This window comes from Lepus europaeus, chromosome 16 (genome assembly GCF_033115175.1).
Source record: "Lepus europaeus isolate LE1 chromosome 16, mLepTim1.pri, whole genome shotgun sequence".
In the NCBI taxonomy this organism is placed as follows: domain Eukaryota; kingdom Metazoa; phylum Chordata; class Mammalia; order Lagomorpha; family Leporidae; genus Lepus; species Lepus europaeus.
The window spans coordinates 90907435-90926490 of NC_084842.1; the positions used below are offsets into that span (position 1 = coordinate 90907435).

Sequence of the window (19056 nt, forward strand, 5' to 3'; positions counted from 1 at the left end):
CGAACACGGAGGGGCCTCCCCCAGACCCTTAGGGAGTGCTCGGGGTTCAGCTCTCCACCTGGACCAAACCGGATGAGAACAGGGCTCCTGAGAGCACGCGCGGTCCATGAGAACCCAGCAGAATGGAAGGAGGCAGCGCTGAGGGCAGGAGGACAGAGCGAAGCTGCCCCTGCCTTCCAGGAGGGCCCAGAGCACGCGTGGGGCCCCAGTGCCTATGCCTCATCCAGACACCACCCCCTGAGGCCCTGCGGTGCCCTGGGGAGGGTCAGGTGGTGGCAAGCTGCCAGCACCCACCTCGGCCCACCAGGAGTTCCCTGGAGGCGTCCAGCTGAGCAGCGGCTGTGGGAAAGAGAATAGATACCTCTCCCAGCCCAAATCCATCTCGGGCACAAGCCCGTTCCCCCCACCCCTACTTGAGAGAGAAACCCACGGAGAATTGCCCATATCGTGCTCATCACTTCCCAAATGCCTGCAACAGTCAGGCCTGGACCAGGCCAAAACCAAGAGCCAGGAATTCAGTCCAGGCCTCCCAGGAGAGCGGCAAGGACCCAACTCCGTGAGCCATCGCCTGCTGCCTCCCAGGGTGCGCATCCGCAGGAAACGGAAGGGGAGGTGGGACTCGAACCCGGGCACTCGGTGTCCCCAGGCAGCAGCTTGAGCCACTGTGGCTCAAGGTGTGCCTGCCCCCAACCATTGCTGCAACCCTGATCCAGATGCCCAGCCCGGCACTCCATGAATACCGCCAGCTCTCATTCAGCTTCACAATTCTGAAATCAGGGTTACTTTTCACCCCGAAATACCTGCATTTGGAGTGGTGCAGCCCACATGTGAGCGTATTCAGAACACGCAAGTGTGCATCCGGATTTTCTTGAATCAAAATTATTTGAGGCTGGCTGACCTTTGCCTGCACAAAGCAGACGCCCCACCCCCCAGCTCGGCTGGGCTGCCTCAGGGCCAGTGGCCAGTGAGTCTGGAACTCATCCACCCTCACCCCCAGCCCTGCTCGCCCGAAGCCGCTCCCTGAAGCTGGTGCTGCAGGGGGGGTCCTGGCAAATGTGCGGGTGCTAGCGCACAGGGACCCAGGTGGTGCGTAGCCCCCAGGGTCACTGTGGGTGCACAGCCCTGCATGCCCGAAGGGTCACTGCGGGTGCAGAGCTTCGCAGTGCTGAGCTAGGCAGCCTCCCCAGCACTGCAGACAGGAAGCGAAGTTGGCCCAGGCACCTGCGAGCAGAACCTTGTCCAGGTCTCTCCGGGGCTCTTGGGCTTTTCTGAAGGAAAACCCCATCTCCTAGCTGCCTGTGACCAGTCCCCGCCTCCGCAGACCCACAGGACCCATCCACCGTCCAGCACCTCGCCGGACCTCCCTGCAAGAGCTGCTGCCAAGGGAGCCCCTGAGCCCCAGCTTGGCCTCCCCATCCCCCACCAGGGCTGGGGTCCCTGAGGGGCCAGGCCCATTGCTGTTTCCATGGGGATGTGTGCACTCTGACCCCAGGCTTTCTCCATCCCAGGCCAGATAAAGAGGGCTTCCAAGTGGAAACCCGCAGTCTCAAGCTGCCCCTCCTCCTGTGCCCCAGGTGGCCCCTGCCTCCAGAGAGGGGAGGGGAGAGGAGGGGGAGGCCGAGGGCAGAGGGGCCTCCAGCCCCCAGGTCTTGGTAATGGCGCGTTCCCAGCACTGACCCCTCTACTCTCCAGACTGGAAGCCTGTTTTCCCAAGGCCTGGCCTGGCCTCGGCTCTCACCCAAGCCGAAAACCACTTCGGTGCTTGGCACCGCAGTCGCCTGCAGACATCTCTGTGAGGCCCCAGGGCCGTGGGAGCCAGCCTCTACAGTGGAGTGGGGGAGGCGGACCCGGAGCTGATGCCCAGCTAGCTGAGAAGTCCCTCGGCCACCCAAGCTAAAGACCACCGGGCATTGCCCGCCATGGCCAGGAGCCAGAGAGAGGCAGGGGCCTGGTGGTCACAGGCGACCCAGCCTTTTCCTCGGGCATCTTGGCCTGTTTCTGCGGTCCTCCGGGGGTAGGGTCCACCCCACTGACCTGATTTTAACCTGATTACCTCTGCCGAAACCCTATTTCCGAATAAGGTCGCAGTCACAGAGACCAGGGTAGGGTTGCAGGGCCTGGAGCTTCAGCCGGCAAAGGTACCGGTGTGGGCGCCCTCCCGCCTCACCCTGGAGGGTCGGCAGGGCGCATCCTTGTGGAACACTGGCTCAGCCACGTGCTCAGCGAATGCGGGAGCTGGGCCGAGGGCCCGGGGCCGGGAGGGCCAGGCCAGCTCGCATGTTCTGGTTGAGAGGCCTCAGGAACCCTAGGACAGCCGCCCCACCTCCAGCCTCGCGGGTTAGGGACCTCAGAGCCCCGCCCCGCTCCGGCGGCCGCAGCTGCAGCCCCGCCCGGGCTGCACCCCACGACCCAGGGCCCCCGCCGGGCTGTTTGATCTTTTTGCTTCTCTGGGTCCCTCCGAAGGAAGGAAGCAATGGCCGCCTCCAGGGCGCCGTTCCCGTAGACAGGCGGCCCCAGGGTGGAGCGAGGCAGGGCCCGTGCCCAGCGCTGCCGCTTCCTGGGGCTTTGGCTGCAGAGTGTTCTGTGCTAAAGTAGTTCGTCTTCGCCGGCGCCGTGGTGTAGGAGGTTAAGCCCCTGCCTGCGGCACCAGAATCCCAATATGGACGCTGGTTCAAGTCCCAACTAATACTCTTTGGATCCAGCTCCCTGCTAATGGGCAGCAGAAGATGGCCCAGACACTTGGTGCTTGGGCCCCTGAACCCACGTGGGAGACCCAGGAGAATCCCCTAGCTTCTGGCTTCGAATGACCCGGTTGCTGCCATTTGGGGAGCGAACCAGGGGACAGAAGACCTCTCTCTGTGTCTTGCCTTTCTCTTTCTGTAACTCTGCCTCTCAAATACATAAATAAATCTCAAAAAAAAAGTAGTTCTTTTTCCTCATGACAAAAAGAGCAGGAGAGCAAGATTAAGTTCTTCCTGATTGCCATACCTGCAGGGATGGCTTTGGGAAGCGCTTTGGCCACTTCTGTACTGGACTGATGACTGTCTTGGGCAGCCTGGTTGGAGCCTGACCAGGGACTGCAAGAGCTGGCACCGTTGGGGCAACGTTGTAGGGCACAGATTAACCAAACGTTGGGCCCCTGCATCCCCATATTGGGGTATCTGGCTCAAATCCTGGCTCTTCCACTTCCAATCCAGCGTCCTGCTAACACTCCTGAGAAGCAGTGCATGATGGCTCAAACATTTAGGTCCCTGCCGCCCACGCGGGAGACCCTGGTGGAGTTCCTGGCTCCTGATTTCGCCTTTGCCCACACCCAGCTGGTTCAGCCATGTGGGGAGTGAACGAGTGGATGGAAGGTCTCTCCCGCTGTGTCACTGCCTTTCAAATAAGTAAATAAATCTTCAAAAATAAGAAAACTATTTTATTGGAATAATTTTAGACTCACGGCAGGCGCCGCGGCTTAACAGGCTAATCCTCCACCTTGCGGCACCGGCACACTGGGTTCTAGTCCCGGTTGGGGCGCCGGATTCTATCCCGGTTGCCTCTCTTCCAGGCCAGCTCTCTGCTATGGCCCGGGAAGGCAGTGGAGGATGGCCCAAGTGCTTGGGCCCTGCACCCGCATGGGAGACCAGGAGAAGCACCTGGCTCCTGGCTTTGGATCAGTGAGATGCGCCGGCTGCAGCGGCCATTGGAGGGTGAACCAGCGGCAAAAAGGAAGACCTTTCTCTCTGTCTCTCTCTCTCTCTCACTATCCACTCTGCCTGTCAAAAAAAAAATAATAATAATTTTAGACTCACTTAAAAGTTGCAAAGATGGAGCCAGTGCTGTGGCTTATCGGGTAAAGCCTCCACCTGCGATGCCGGCATCCCATGTGGATGCTGGTTCGAGTCCCAGCTACTCCACTTTCAACCCAGCTCCCTGCTAATGTGTCTGGGAAAGCAGTGGAAGATGGCTCAATCCCTAGGCCCCTGCACTCACGTGGGAGACCCAAAAGAGGCTCCTGGCTTCATCCTGGCCCAGCCCAGGTCTTTGCAGCCCTTTGGGGATTGAACCAGCAGCTGGTAGATATCCCTCTATTTTTTTTTTCTCTCTCTCTCTCCTTCTCTCTCTATGTAACTCTGCTTTCCAATAAATAAATCTCTTTTTAAAAAGTTGCCAAAATGCTCGAATTCCCCCTGATGTCCTCCGATAGTAACACTTCACATTTCCAGAAAACCAAGGCCGACAGCTGACTGAATGCCAGGCTAAGTCACAGATCACCGGCTTTCCCACAGAGGTGGGAGGAACACAAAGGCAAAGGGGGCGGAGACCTCGGCTGCAACAGAAGCCTGTCCCAGACCAGCCGCAGGCAAGGCGGGGGAGCTGAGGAGCAGAGAGCCCCGACTGCGAGCCCAGACCAGCCGCAGGCAAGGCGGGGGAGCTGAGGAGCAGAGAGCCCCAACTGCGAGCCCCAGAGAAACAGGGCAGGTGAAGCGGTCGGCACCGCTGGGAGACAGTGTGCAGCCTGGGCACCAGGTGCGGCCTCCCTGCTGAACTCAGGGGCAGAGCCCCAGTCGGACTCTGCAGGGAGGGCACTGAAGGGGGGCGGGGGGCGGGAGTGTCCCACTGTCCCGGCCAGGTCAGAGTGACACCCCTGAAGGAGGGCGGGGGCGGGAGTGTCCCACTGTCCTGCCTGGGCTCAGTAGGAGACGCCCCTGGATTTACCACGGAGCAGTCGCTATGGGAGTGTGGGCCCAGCCACTGGGGCGCCCAGCCACCGGGGCGAGCTTCATCCCAGCTCTGGACATTCCCGGCGTGTGGCCCGGATACCAGGATCCATGACCCGGTGACCCCAACGGCGTCCTGGGGCAAAACATTCTTCTTCTTTCCTTTTTTAAGAGAGCTTTTATTTAATAAATGTAAGTTTCATAGGTACAGCTTTAGGAATACAGCAGTTCTTCCCCCCATACTGGCCCTCCCACCCCCACTCCCTCTCCATCTCATTCTTCATTAAGATTCATTTTTAATTATCTTTAGATACAGAAGACCACTATTCTAAGTAAAGATTTCATCAGTTTGCACCCCACAGACACACAAAGTATAAAGTACTGTTTGAGCACTAGCTTTACCGTTAATTTGCACAGGACAACACATGAAGGACAGAGGTCCTACATGGGAAGCAAGTGCACAGTGACTCCTGTTGTTGATTTAACAATTGGCACTCTTATTTATGATGTCAGTGATCTCCTGAGGCTCTTTTCATGAGCTGCCAAGGCTCTGGAAGCCTCTTGAGTTCACAGACTCCAACCTTATTTAGATAGGGCCATAATCATAGTGGAAGTTCTCTCCTCCCTTCAGAGAAAGGTACCTCCTTCTTTGATGGCCCCTTCTTTCCACTGGGGTCTCACTCACAGAGATCTTTCATGCAGGTCATTTTTTTGCCACAGTGTCTTGGCTTTCCATGCCTGAAATGCTCTCATGGGCTTTTCAGCCAGAACAGGATGCCTTAAGGGCTGATTCCGAGGCCAGAGTGCTATTTAGGGCGGCAAAACACTCTCTAGACACAGCATGTCCTGACCGCCTGCTGCTCTGCCCCAGATTGCCCATGGCTCAGACGACAGTGGACACTGACTGCCCATGGCCTAGATGATGGTGAGCACTGACTGCCCATGGCCCAGACAACTGTGGATACTGACTGCCCATGGCCCAGACGATGGTGGACACTGACTGCCCCAGATTGCCCATGGCGCAAACGACAGCAAGCACTGACTATCACAAGCAAGTTTTTGGTCAAGAGTTCAGGAGAGAGGCCAGCGCCATGGCTCAACAGGCTAATCCTCCACCTTGTGGTGCCGGCACACCGGGTTCTAGTCCCGGTTGGGGCGCCGGATTCTATCCCGGTTGCCCCTCTTCCAGGCCAGCTCTCTGCTATGGCCCGGGAAGGCAGTGGAGGATGGCCCAAGTGCTTGGGCCCTGTACCCACATGGGAGACCAGGAGAAGCACCTGGCTCCTGGCTTCGGACCAGCACGGTGCGCCGGCCGCAGCGCACCAACTGCAGCGGCCATTGGAGGGTGAACCAATGGTAAAGGAAGACCTTTCTCTCTCTCACTGTCCACTCTGCCTGTCAAAAAAAAAAAAAAAAAGGATTAACAGACAATCTTTAACTTTTTTAAAGATTTACTTGTTTATTTGAGAGGTAGAGGTAGAGAGAGAGAGTCTTCTAAGTGTGGTCAACCACCAAATGACTTTTTTTTTTTTTTTTTTTTTTTTTTTTTTAAGATTTATTTGTTTGCGAGGCAGAGTTACAGAGAGAAAGAGAAAGCACGTGAGATCTGCCATCTGGAAGTTCACTCCCCAAATGGCTGCAACAGCCGGAGCTGGGCTGATCCAAAACCGGGAGCCAGGATCTTCTTCTGGGTCTCCCATGTGGGTGCAGGGGCCCAAGGACTTGCGCCATCTTTCTCTGCCTTCCAAGGTGCATTAGCAGGGAGCTGGATCTGAAGAGGAGTAGCAGGACTCGAACCCAAACTGGCAGCCACATGGGATGCCTGTGCCTCTAGGCCACAGCTCTAGGCCCCAGCCTGCCTGCCAGCCTGCCTGCCTGCCTGCCTTCCTTCCTCCCTCCCTCCCTCCCTCCCTTCCTTTTTTTGTTAGAAGATGTAAATGAGTCTCATTGACCTCAGGTCAGGGAGGCTGTCCCTGAATGGGAGAAGAGAACCCCATTTGCTAATACATTTGCCTACACTAAATGTAAGATCTGGTCCTCCAAGGATGCCAGGATCACCCAAACCAACCTTGAACGCAGGTGGAAGGCCAGCAGCACTGTACACCAGTACCTAAAGCCGCTCAGTCCTGCCTCAAATATAAACAAAAAGAATAGAGCCGAGTCCTGGTGCCCGCGCTGTGGCATAGCAGGTTTGCAGCCCTCTGCGGTGCCAGCATCCCGTATTGTGCCAGTTCGAGTCCCAGCTGCTTCACTTCCCACCCAGTTCTCTGCTAATGCGTCTGGGAAAGCAGAAGATGGCCCAGGTAGTTGGGCCCCTGCACCCCTGTGGGAGACCTGGAGGAAGCTCCTGGCTCCTAGCCTCAGATCGGCTCAGCTCCCGCTGTTGCGGCCATTCGGGGAGTGAACCAGCGGATGGACGATCTCTCTCTCTGCCTCACAAGTTAAGTGGAGTCCCGTGCATCTGTGGCCACGGGATTTTTGCATTGTGACTTAAGTGCCACTGTAATCCAGTGAGGCCAGGTGTTCCCCAGGTGTTTCTCCTGGGCCTGCACCTAGCTGTCCACACCCTGTGGGGGGCACCCCTCTTTTGTTGCTCTGGTAGCTGGCTCCAACTCCCCTTGGCCCAGACAAGTGACCACGCCTTCCTCTCTTCCCTGGGCGAATTCCCCGAGGAGCCTTGCAGCCACTTCCGCACCACCTGGATGTGCACTGCCTCCCCTCCTTCCTCACACTGCCCGGCAGACCCAGAGCCTAGGGCTCTGCAGACAGGGCCTTAAGGAGTCCTCCTCCAGCAGCTGACCCCCGGCCCCCCCCACCTGACCCCTGACCCTCCCTACACAGCCACTAACCCCCTCCTCCCTAACTCCTAACCCTTCCCTACATGGCCACTAACCCCCTCCCTCCCTAACTCCTAACCCCTCCCTACACGGCCACTAACCCCTCCCTCCCTAACTCCTAACCCCTCCCTACCTGACCCCTGACCCCTCCCCACCTGATCTCCAGCTCCCACTGATCCCCGGCCTAATCCCTAACCACCTGGACGCCCCCCCCTTCTCCTCTCAGAGTGGAGGTGAGAAGCTGATGAAGAGCTCCCGATGGCCAGACATAGCCCACTGCCCTGCACTCGGGCCTCAGGGTCCCCAGCAAGCTTGCAGGATGCCGGATTTATTTTTATTATCCTTTAAGAAAGAAGAGAGGGAGGGAGGGGTGAAAGAGAGAGAGAGAGAGAGAGAGAGATCTTCCATCGGCTAGTTCACTTCCCAAATGCCTGCAACACCCAAGGCTGGGCCAAGCTAAAGCCAGGAGGCCTGGACTCCAGCCGGATCTGCCATGCGGGTGGCAGGAACCCAAGCACCTGGACCACTACCCACTGCACCCCAGGCGCACCAGCGGGAAGCAGCCAGCACATGGACCAGGCACTCCGATACGGAATCCAGGCATCCCAGGCACCACAAGGCCTGCCCCCAGACTTCCATTTCTACAAACATGAAGTGGCCACACTGAAGGCAATCAGAGAAGCAATAAAGCCACTGTGACCGACTGGTGAGAACTGAATCCCTCTAACACCTCACACTGCTCAGGCTGCGGGTGGCCAGGCGCTGGGGCCTGCTCCCTCCGCTGCTCCTGGCTGGACGCCGGCCAGCCCCAGGGCAGCTGCGATTCTTCACACCCGGCACCCTGGGCAGGGCGGGGGTCTGCAGAGCTTGATTTCTGTCCCTGTCCAGCCTCCTTCCAAGCCCTGCAAGCCAACTCTTGCACGGAGGTGGTGGTTCCCACCCCCAGGTCCCCAAAGCCAGCCGGCACCCTGCAGATTCTAGACTGGTCCTGTCCCACTCCGTGCACCTGTCCACTCTGGCTCAGGCCTCAACCCCTTTGCTTCCTTTATGGTTCGGAGCCTGCCTGTACTTAGGTTAACTCCGCATCCGATGTCCGCGTGGGCACAGGAACGCTAAGCACCCTCACCCAGCCACAGGTGCTGACCGAGACCACCCGGACGCGCTACTCCCGCCCGAGGGGCAGCTGTGGAGAGAGCAGTGCCACCAGACTCACACGGGGCGTAAGCGGCCGGACCCCTGCCCAGGACTTCAGGGAACAGGAGAGAAGGGGCAGACCTCCCAGGCAAAGGGCCCGAGAAGGGCAAAGGCCGGCAGGCGGGTCTGCGGGAGGGGGCTGCTGGAGAGACCCCAGCCTGAGGAAAGAAAGGCGGCGAGCGGGGGCGGGGGCCGCCCCGCGTCTTCCCGGAAGCCAGCGCGGGAGCGGTCCGCGGGCCCAGCTCAGCCCCCGAGCCCGGCTCTGGGAGGCCTTGGCTCTTCCAGCCTAGTGTGGGAGCCGGGCCCGTGCCCGGGGTGCGGCCGCCGGCTCTGTGCACCCCTCGAGGGGGCGGCCCGGCTGTGCGCTCCGGTGCAGGACCCCGGAGGTGGCCGGGCTGCCCCTGGGAGGGAGCCCACCGCGGGGGCACAGACGCCGTCCAGGAGCCCAGACACCAGCGCGGCCCCGGCCCTGCCCGTGGAAGGCGTCCAGTCCCGACCCGGGACCTGCCCCCAGGCGTCCCGGGAGCCGTTCATGACGCTGCGGCGCAGGGTCTCGATCTGGCTGAGCTTGGCGATCAGCCCCTGCCGCTGCCGCCGTTCGCGGGACACACACGGAAGGCGCGCAGCCAGCCCCTAGGGTCCCGGGGTGACAAGCACCGGAAGGCGGCGCGCGCGGAGCCGCAGACGGCCCCCGCTGCACGCCGGGACCTGTAGTCCGCGGGCCAGGCCGCCCGGTGCACGCCGGGACCTGTAGTCCGCGGGCCAGGCCGCCCGGTGCACGCCGGGACCGGTAGTCGCCGCGGCGCGGGCCCGCCCCTCACCGGGCGGCCGCGGACGCCCGAGGGGTCCAATGGGAGTGGCCGCCCGGCCGGCAGGCCCCGCCCCGCGGCTCCGGACGTCCGCGCCGGTGCATGGCCGCTGCCGGTGCCGAGTCGTGGAGCTGAGAGCCGCCGCTCGGGGCCCACCGCCGCCGTCCGCTGTCCGCTCGGGCCGGGCCCGCAGCGCCGCCGGCACGGCGAGGAGCCGCGGCCGCCGAGCAGGAGGAGGAGGCAGCAGCCGCGGCCGGGCGCATGGCGTCCATCTTGCTGAGGGGCTGTCGCGGCCGGGCGCCTGCCCGCCTGCCGCCGCCGCGCGCCGCCGCCCCGAGGGGTAAGCTGGCGAGCTGCGGGGCTCGCGCGGGCCGGGCCGGGGCGCCGGGAGTCGGGCGCGGCCGGGCCGGCGGTGTCCCGTGACCGGCCTGGCCTCGTGCCGTGGGTGACCTAGCGGCCGCGCGGTGCGGCCTGCGGCGGAGGAAGCGCTCGGGGGCCTGGCACGGCGGCGGGGTCCGCCCGGGGCGCGGGCCGAGCTGCCCTTCCTGGGGGGTGCTGCAGCGGGGGCAGCCCGCGCCCCGCCGGGATGCTGGCGGGACTTCCCCGAGTTGTGGCTGGCAGGTGCGTGTTCCGCGCGGGGGCCCAGTCCCGACGCCCCGTTTCTGGGCCGGGACCCGGCTCTGCGCTGCCGTCGGGGCCACGGCGACCTTGCCAGCCGAGGCGGGGAGGAGGAGGACCACCCAGGCGGAGTGTCTTCTCACTCAGGTGTGTCGACCTTGACCGCCAGGCAGCGGGGCGTGTGTGAACCCAGAGCGGGCTGGGCCTGGGTGGGGCCCTCGGGCGTGTGTCACGTGCCCTGGGTCGGGGCAGAGGCGGAGGGCGGCTGCGAGGGGGGTGGGGTGGCTAGGAGAGGGTGTGTGTGATAGATGCAAGGGTTCCGTCTTTGTCCCTGGCGGCACAGAGGCCCTGAGCCCTTTGGATTTCTGGGTGGGAGTGTCTCGTTATTCCTGGGCAAATGAGACCAGGTGGGCCTGAGGTAGTGGAGGAGGGGCCGACCTGGCGGAGCGCAGAGGCTGAGCCCTCCAGCCAGCCGGCAGAGAAGAGAGAGGACCCGGAGTGCAGCCCTGCCTCTTGGCGAAGCCGGCAGGCCTCTGTGGGCCCAGGGGCCGGCGCCTGCAGCTGGCCAGTCAGCTGGCCCACTCCGGAGGGCAGGGCACGCTGCGGAGCCTTAGAGTTCCTCCAGCCGTTATCAAAACCAGGGCAGTTGTGGGAATCCCCAGATATTTTAAGATAAGGCAGAGTTACAGAGAGAGAAGAGAGAGGTCTTCCATCTACTGGTTCATTCTCCAGATGGGCGCAAGGGTCAGCACTGGGCCAGGCTAAGGCCAGGAGCTTCTTCCAGGTCTCCCACATGGGTGCAGGGCCCAAGCACTTGGACCATCCTCCACTGCTCTCCCAGGCACGTTAGCAGGGAGCTGGATGGGAAGTGGAGCAGCCGGGACTCAAACTGGTGCCCACAAGGGGTGCTGGCATCGCTGGCACTGGCTTAACCTGCTGTGCCACAACACCGGCCCTGGCCCCCCCAGATTTGTAAGTGGCCTGAGCAACCAGAGTGGGGGCAGTCTCGTGGGGCGGGTCTGCCATGGCTGGTGGTGTCCACAGTGAAGTAAGTTCTTGGACCCAGTCAGTGTTGGGAAAAGCGGAACAGAAGGAAGCAATGGCCCACAGACCGCGGGTGGGGTGGGGTGGGGCCGTGCGCTCTGGGTGGCCTTAGCCTGAGGTGTCTATGGGAGCCTTCAGAGTAGTTTGGGGAGTCCTCGGGATGGGAGCTGATGGGACTGGGGGGCGTTGTCACTGGGGCGGAGGTGGGAGCAGGCCGTGGAGCAATGGGGAGTTTCACAGCCTGTCTGCTGTGAAGGGGGGGGGGTGCACATTTTTTTTTTTTTTTTTAAGATTTATTTCATTTATTTGAAAGACAGAGTTACAGAGAGAGGCAGAGACAGAGAGAGCGGTCTTCATCCGCTGGTTCACTCCCCAAATGGCTGGAGCTACGCCGATCCAAAGCCAGGAGCCAGGAGTTTCTTCTGGGTCTCCCACGTGGGTACAGGGGCCCAAGGACCTGGGCCATCTTCCACTACTTTCCCAGGCCATAGCAGAGAGCTGGATAGGAAGAGGAGCAGCTGGGACTAGAACCAACGCCCGTATAGGATGCCGGCACTGTAGGCGTGGGCTTTAACCCGCTGTGTCACAGCACTGGCCCTGGTGGGGGTGCATTTCTGAGCTGAATCCTTGGGGAGTGGGAGCTGGCTCAGTGCCCAAGATAGGCAGGGTCGGGGGTCTGTGCCGGGGTAGAGGGGCCTGCCCTCGGCTGGGGTTAGAAGGGTGAGCTCTCTTCCTGTGCTTTTAACTTTAACTTAAATGTAACTAGACGCTGTAAGACTGTAGCTAACAGGTGACCTTGCTGAACCTGGCGCCTTTTGCCCCAGCTGGGTTGCAGGTGTCAAGTGTGATGCGACTCTTTTTCCCCACAGAAGCAAGTGGTCTGCCTCCTGTCACTCAGCTGTCCTCACCGCCACTCCTGTCCCCTCCCGGGGATGGTGCCTTGTCCCCTGACAGAGACTGAGCACAGTGGTCTGAATAAATGTTCACAGGAATTGAGAGACTTAGGGAAGGCATTGAAAACACCCAGGATCCTAAAAGTGTGCTGCGCCCTTATCACTTGCTTATCCAAGAAATCGTTTCCTTTTTTTTTTTTTTTTAAAGATGTATTTATTTATTTGAAAGGCAGAGTTACAAAGAAGCAGAGGCAGAAAGAGGTCCTCCATCCGCTGGTTCACTCCCCAGTTGGCCACAGTGGCCGGAGCTGCACTGATCTGAAGCCAGGAGCCTCTTCTAGGTCTCCCAAGTGGGTTGCAGGGGCCCAAGGACCTGGGCCATCTTCTGCTTTCCCAGGCCATAGCAGAGAGCCGAATGGGAAGTGGAGCAGCTGGGACTCGAACCAGTGCCCATATGGGATGCCGGCTCTGCAGGTGGCAGCTTTACCTGCTACGCCACAGCACCGGCCTTGGTTTGCGCTTAACATTTGTGTTTCCAGTGCTCACCAGCCATCGCCCCTCAGGATCCGTGTTTGCTCTGTGTCTGCAGCGGGATCGTGTGCGCCCTGAATGCTGCCCACCAGAGCCAGCTGAAATAAATGGGGTGTGGGAGCCCCAGGGGCCCGGCCTGCCCCACTTCCCACTCAGGGTGCATGGACCCAAGGGCTGTGTGAGGCTCCCCGTCTCTCCCTGGGGCCACCCTGACACTACTTTCCTGAGTTGGGCAATCCTTCCTTGGCAGTGCTCTGAAACCTTGCTCCGTGGGGCACACGGCCAGAGACATGGCCATACAGGTTCTGCAAAAGCAGAGTGGTGCTCTGTCGGACTTCACTTAAAGATGTGTTTTATTTAAAAGGTAGAGGAACAGAGTCTGTCGCTTCACTCTCGTGCCTGCACCAGCCAGGGCTGGGAGCTCCGTCCTGGTCTCCCACGCGGGTGCAGGGGCCCAGGGACGTGGGCCATCCTCTGCTGCTTTCCCAGGCCCAGCAGGGAGCAGCTGGGACTCACGCTAGTGTGGAATGGGATGTGGGTGTTGCACGGTGCAGGACCGGACCGGAGACTGATGCTGACTGTGCCTTCGCTCTGTCGCAGGTGGCCTGGGGGATCGTGCCTGCCTCCGCTGTGCCAGCACCGTGGGGCTCCTGAGCCGCGTGTAAGTAAACCGTGCGGAGAGCGCGGCACCTGTGTGTCGTGCGCTCGGCTCCCGCGTTGCTGCTTTTGTGTTGAAAGCTGTAGCTTCGTACATTAGTGAGTCTCTAGGAGAGAAATCCCTGTGTTCCCAGTGCGCAGTGAGCAGTGTGTCAGCGTTTGATGCATTTTATTTTGACCATTTTTCTTAAGCATCTTTTTTTTGAAAGGCAGAGAGGGAGAGAGAGAGAGAGAGATCTTCCACGTGCTGGTTCACTCCCCAGATGCCCATAGCAGCCAGGACTGGGCCAAGCTGAAGTCAGGAACCTGGAACATCGTCTAGGTTTTCCTCGTGGGTGGCAGGGACCAAAGCACTTGAGCCTTCACCCGCTGCCGCAGGAAGCTGGAGTTGGGAGCGGAGCTGAGACTTGAACCCAGCAGTCGGACGTCGGAGGAGGGTTCAGGAGCAGCATCTGAACCTCCGTGCCCAGCGCCTGCCCCGTATTTCTGACTTCTAGCACACACAGCCGAGGTCTCGGGCGACCTGCTTTCGCAGTGTTGGAGATCCGGCTTGACCACTGTCCACTCTTTGTGGTGGCTGTCCCTGGTCACAGCCACAGTGTCTGTGTGTGCCTGACCGTGTCGCCGCGGGGCCTGACCACTCTGTCCACTCTTTGTGGTGGCTGTCCGTGGTCACAGCCAGAGTATCTGTGTGTGCCTGGCCGTGTCGCTGCGGGGCCGTGTCTGCAGACGCATGGCAGAGCCTCCTGAGGAGCTGGCCCAGGGCCGGCCAGCCCGGGGAATGTCCTGCGTCTGATTCTTTGGAGGCATCTTGGGTGTGGCGGGCCTGGTCCTTGCCCTTGGCACCTGCAGTCCAGCTGTCCCCTGTGCCCAGCACACCCCTCAGCTTAGCCTCCGTCCCCTGCCTCTGAGCAGAACACAAAGGCCCGCCTCCTCCCCGGGCCCCCTCTCTCCGGTCCCTGAGCGCTGCCCCCCCCCCCCCTTTCCTGTCCATGTAAGATTGTAACGTTGTGCTCTCAGCTGGAAACCTCTGGCTGGTGCTTCTGCGGCGGACTAGTAACGGGCAGGGCCGGCATTGCGGTGCAGTGGTTCAGCCGCGACCTGCAGTGCCATTATTCCATCTCAGAGCCTCAGTTCAAATCCCGGCTCCCTGCTAATGGCCTGGGAGAGCAGTGGAAGATGGCCCGAGGGCTTGGGCCCCTGCACCCACGTGGGAGACCTAGATGGAGTTTCTGGCTCCTGGCTTCTTGCAGCCATTTATAGAGTTAACCAGCAGATAGAAGGTTTCTTTCCCTGTCTCTCCCTCTGTGTGGCTCTGCCTTTCAAGTAAGTAAAATAAATCTTACAAAAGGCAAACAAACCAAAGAGCTGTATGTGAGAACTTGGTATCGCTAAAGCAGAATCATGCTTAAGCCTATTTTTAGTTTCATGACTTTGGAAAGCACTGGGCTGAACAGCCGGCCTGCGTGACTGTAGCATGTGGGAGGGCTGCTGTGGCCAAAGTGCCAGGTGCTTGCGTGGCCGCGTTTCCTGTCTCCAACCCCGGGTCCTGTCCAGGAACATTCTCCAGCCTGCGCCCGCCCCCACAGCCCCCGCCTGCTGCCACAGTGCTCCCCCCAGCTAGGATGGGCTTTAGTCAGAGTTCGCTTTAGATAGTCACACACTCCTGTCAGAAAAGACTTTTAAAGATTTATTTATTTGAAAGTTAGAGTTACACAGAGAGAGAAGGAGAGGCAGAGAGAGAGAGAGGTCTTCCATCAGCTGGTTCACTCCCCAGTTGGCCGCAGTGGCCGGAGCTGTGCTGATCCAAAGCCAGGAGCGAGGAGCTTCTTCCAGGTCTCCCACACGGGTGCAGGAGCCCAAGCACTTGGGCCAAATTCTACTGCTTCCCCAGGCCATAGCAGAGAGCTGGATCGGAAATGGAACAGCCAGGACTAGAACTGGTGCCCATATGGGATGTCTGTGCTGCAGGTGGCAGCTTTTCCTGTTACGCCACAGCGCCGGCCCCAAAAGATGTTTTATGATGATGAATTAATAATTAATGTGGCCGGTGCCATGGCTCAACAGGCTAATCCTCTGCCTGCTGCGCTGGCACTCCGGGTTCTAGTCCCAGTCGGGGCGCCAGATTCTGTCCCGGTTGTTCTCTTCCAGGCCAGCTCTCTGCTATGGCCCGGGAGTGCAGTGGAGGATGGCTCAAGTGCTTGGGCCCTGCACCCGCATGGGAGACCAGGAGAAGCACCTGGCTCCTGGCTTTGGATCAGCGCAGTGCACTGGCTGCAGCGCGGCGGCCATTGGAGGGTAAATCAACGGCAACGGAAGACCTTTCTCTCTGTCTCTCTCTCTCACTGTCCACTCTGCCTGTCAAAAATAATAATAATAATAATAATTAATGTATAAGCAGCTTCAGAAAAATCATGAAAAGTTCACATCTGTTTTTTTTTTTAGAAATTAATTTTTCTGGCCAGTGCCACGGCTCACTTGGCTAATCCTCTGCCTATGGCACCGGCACCCCAGGTTCTAGTCCCAGTCGGGGTGCCAGGTTCTAGTCGCGGTTGCTCCTCTTCCAGTCCAGCTCTCTGCTGTGGCCCGGGGAGGCAGTGGAAGATGGCCCAGGTGCTTGGGCCCTGCATCCGCATGGGAGACCAGGAGGAACTTGGCTCCTGGCTTTGGATCGGCACAGCGCGCCAGCCGTAGCAGCCATTTAGGGGGTGAACTAACGGAAAAAGGAAGACCTTTCTCTCTGTCTCTCTCTCTCACTGTCTTAACTCTGCCTGTCAAAAAAAATTTTTAATTTTTCTATTTTTTTAAAGTTATAGAAAGAGGTAGAGACAGAGAGAGGGGTCTTCCATCCTCTGGTTCACTCCCCAGATGATTGCAACGGCCAGAACTGCGCTCTATTTAAATTTTTTTTTAAAGAATTACTCATTTGGGCCCGGCGCCGCGGCTCAATAGGCTAATCCTCCGCCTTGCGGCACCTGCACCCCGGATTCTAGTCCCGGTCGGGGTGCTGGATTCTGTCTCGGTTGCCCTTCTTCCAGGCCAGCTCTCTGCTATGGCCCTGGAGTGCAGTGGAGGATGGCCCAAGTGCTTGGGCCCTGCACCCGCATGGGAGACCAGGAAAAGCACCTGGCTCCTGGCTTTGGATCAGCGCAATGTGCCAGCCGCAGTGCACCGGTTGCAGCGGCCATTGGAGGGTGAACCAATGGCAAAAGGAAGACTTTTCTCTCTGTCTCTCTCTCTCTCTCTCACTGTCCACTCTGCCTGTCCAAAAAAAAAAAAAAAAAAAAAAATTATTTATTTGAAAGGCAGTGTTACAGAGAGGCAGAGAGAGACAGAGGTCTTCCATCTGCTGGTTCAGTCCCCAGATGGCCACAACGGCCAGAGCTGGGCAGATTGGAAGCCAAGAACTTCTTACCAAGACGGGTGCAGGGTCCCAAGCACTTGGGCCATCTTCCATTGCTTTCCCAGGCCACAGCAGAGAGCTGGATCAGAAGTGGAGCAGCTGAGATTTAAATCGGCACCCATATGGGATGCCAGCACTGCAGACATCAGCTTTACCCACTGAGCCACAGTGCCAGGCCCTAGATAAACTTTTTTTTTTTTTTTTTTTTTTTTGACAGAGTTAGCCAGTGAGAGAGAGAGACAGAGAAAAAGGTCTTCCCTTCATTGGTTCACCCCCCAAATGGCTGCTACAGCTGGCGCACTGCGCTGATCCAAAGCCAGGAGCCAGGTGCTTCTCCTGGTCTCCCATGCGGGTGCAGGGCCCAAGCACTTGGGCCATCCTCCACTGCCCTCCCGGGCCATAGCAGAGAGCTGGACTGGAAGAGGAGCAACCGGGACAGAATCCGGCGCCCCAACCGGGACTAGAACCTGGGGTGCTGGCACCACAGGTGGAGGATCAGCCAAGTGATCCATGGTGCCGGCCCTAAACTTTTGAACTGTTTTAATTCTAAAACAGTTTGAATTATACCTGAAATATCATTAGACCCAACAAACCACTTAGAACTTTTTTAAGATTTATTTATTTACTTGAAAGAGTTACACAGAGAGAGAGAGGTTTCATCTGCAGGTTCACTCCTTAGATGGCCTTAACGGCCAGAGCTGTGCTGATCTGAAGCCAGGAGTCTGGAGCCTCTTCCAGGTCTCCCATGTGGGTGCAGGGACCCAAGGACTTGGGCCATTTTCTGCTGCTTTCCCTAGGCCATAGCAGAGAGCTGGATGGGAAGAGGAGCAGCCGGGACTCGAACCGGCACCCATATGGGATGCCAGCACTGCAGGCAGCAACTTTACCCACTGAGCCACATCACCAGCCCCCATTTAGAACTTTAAAAGTAACATGTTGTCTTTTCAGGTGGTACTTGTTCACCTTGTTAAGGCTTTTTCCCCTTGTTTCAGGGGAAAACAAATTTTTTTTTAAGATTTCTTTATTTGTTTGAAAATCAGTTAGAGATCTTCCATCTGCCGGTTCACTCCCCAGATGGCCAGGCCTGGGGCAGGCTGAAGCCAGGAGCACCATCTGGGTAGGTCCCATGTGGGTGACAGGGACCTGGCTACATGAGCCATTCATCACCTCCTGCATCCGTGGGTGTGTGTTAGTAGGGAGTTGAGATTTGAACCCAGGGATGCTGATATGAGGTGTGGGCATTTTAACCACAGCACCAAATGCTTGCCCCATGAAATGGTCTTTATTAAGAATGGATATTCGATTCATCGAGCATCTTTTTAGTGTTTAATATCCGTTTTAGAACATAAAAGCTGAACTTCCTTAAGTTCTCAATTTTTTTTAATTTTTTTTAAATTTTTTATTTTTTTGACAGGCAGAGTGGACAGTGAGAGAGAGACAGAGAGAAAGGTCTTCCTTTTTGCCGTTGGTTCACCCTCCAATGGCCGCCGCGGCTGGCGCGCTGCGGCCAGCGCACCGCGCTGATCCGATAGCAGGAGCCAGGTGCTTATCCTGGTCTCCCATGGGGTGCAGGGCCCAAGCACTTGGGCCATCATCCTCCACTGCACTCCCTGGCCACAGCAGAGAGCTGGCCTGGAAGAGGGGCAACCGGGACAGAATCGGTGCCCCGACCGGGACTAGAACCCGGTGTGCCGGCGCCGCAAGGCGGAGGATTAGCCTAGTGAGCCGCGGCGCCGGCCAAGTTCTCAATTTTTTTTAAAGACTTAGTTACTCATTTGAAAGGTGGAGTTATAGAGAGGCAGAGGCAGAGAGAGACAGAGGTCTTCATCCACTGGTTCACTCCCCAAATGGCCTCAATGGCCAGAACTGGACCAGTCTCAAGCCAGGAGCCAGGAGCTTCTTCCGGGTCTCCCATGTGGGTGCAGGGGCCCAAGCACTCGGGCCATCTTCCACTGCTTTCCCAGGCCACAGCAGAGAGCTGGATTGGAAGAGGAGCAGCCGGGACTTGAACTGGTGCCCATAGGGGATGTCGGCACCACAGGTGGAGGCCTAGCCCGCCGCACCAAAGTGCCGGCCCCACTGCCAACCTCTTTACCATAGAAATAGAGGCAGAGGAGCAGCACCGGGACCCGGCGTGAGCAGGCAGGCTGTGCTGCAGCAGTTCTGAAGCCCCGCCAGGGACAAGCCTCCTCACCGGGAAAGCCGGAGCCGAAGTGAGGCTGTTACCTAGTGTGAGTGCTGGTGAGGTTTGCTGGCAGCATGGCTGTGGCCTGGGTGGTGGTGGTGGCGGGTTCACTGGCTCGCGGCTCTGAATCGTGCAGCCTCGAGGGCTGGCCTGGGTGTGTCCCGGGACCTAGTCGTCTG

The 19056-nt window shown here is 58.9% G+C and overlaps 1 protein-coding gene across 1 annotated transcript in view; it reads left to right on the forward strand.

Moving 5' to 3' along the window:
• Positions 1–9768: 9768 nt before the first annotated feature.
• Positions 9769–19056, forward strand: part of LETM1 (leucine zipper and EF-hand containing transmembrane protein 1) — a 32656-nt gene continuing 23368 nt past the window's right edge. Inside the window, 2 exon segments of the mRNA XM_062212743.1 lie at positions 9769–9886; positions 13233–13293. Coding sequence (XP_062068727.1) covers positions 9808–9886; positions 13233–13293 — 140 coding nt within the window. The 5' untranslated portion in view covers positions 9769–9807.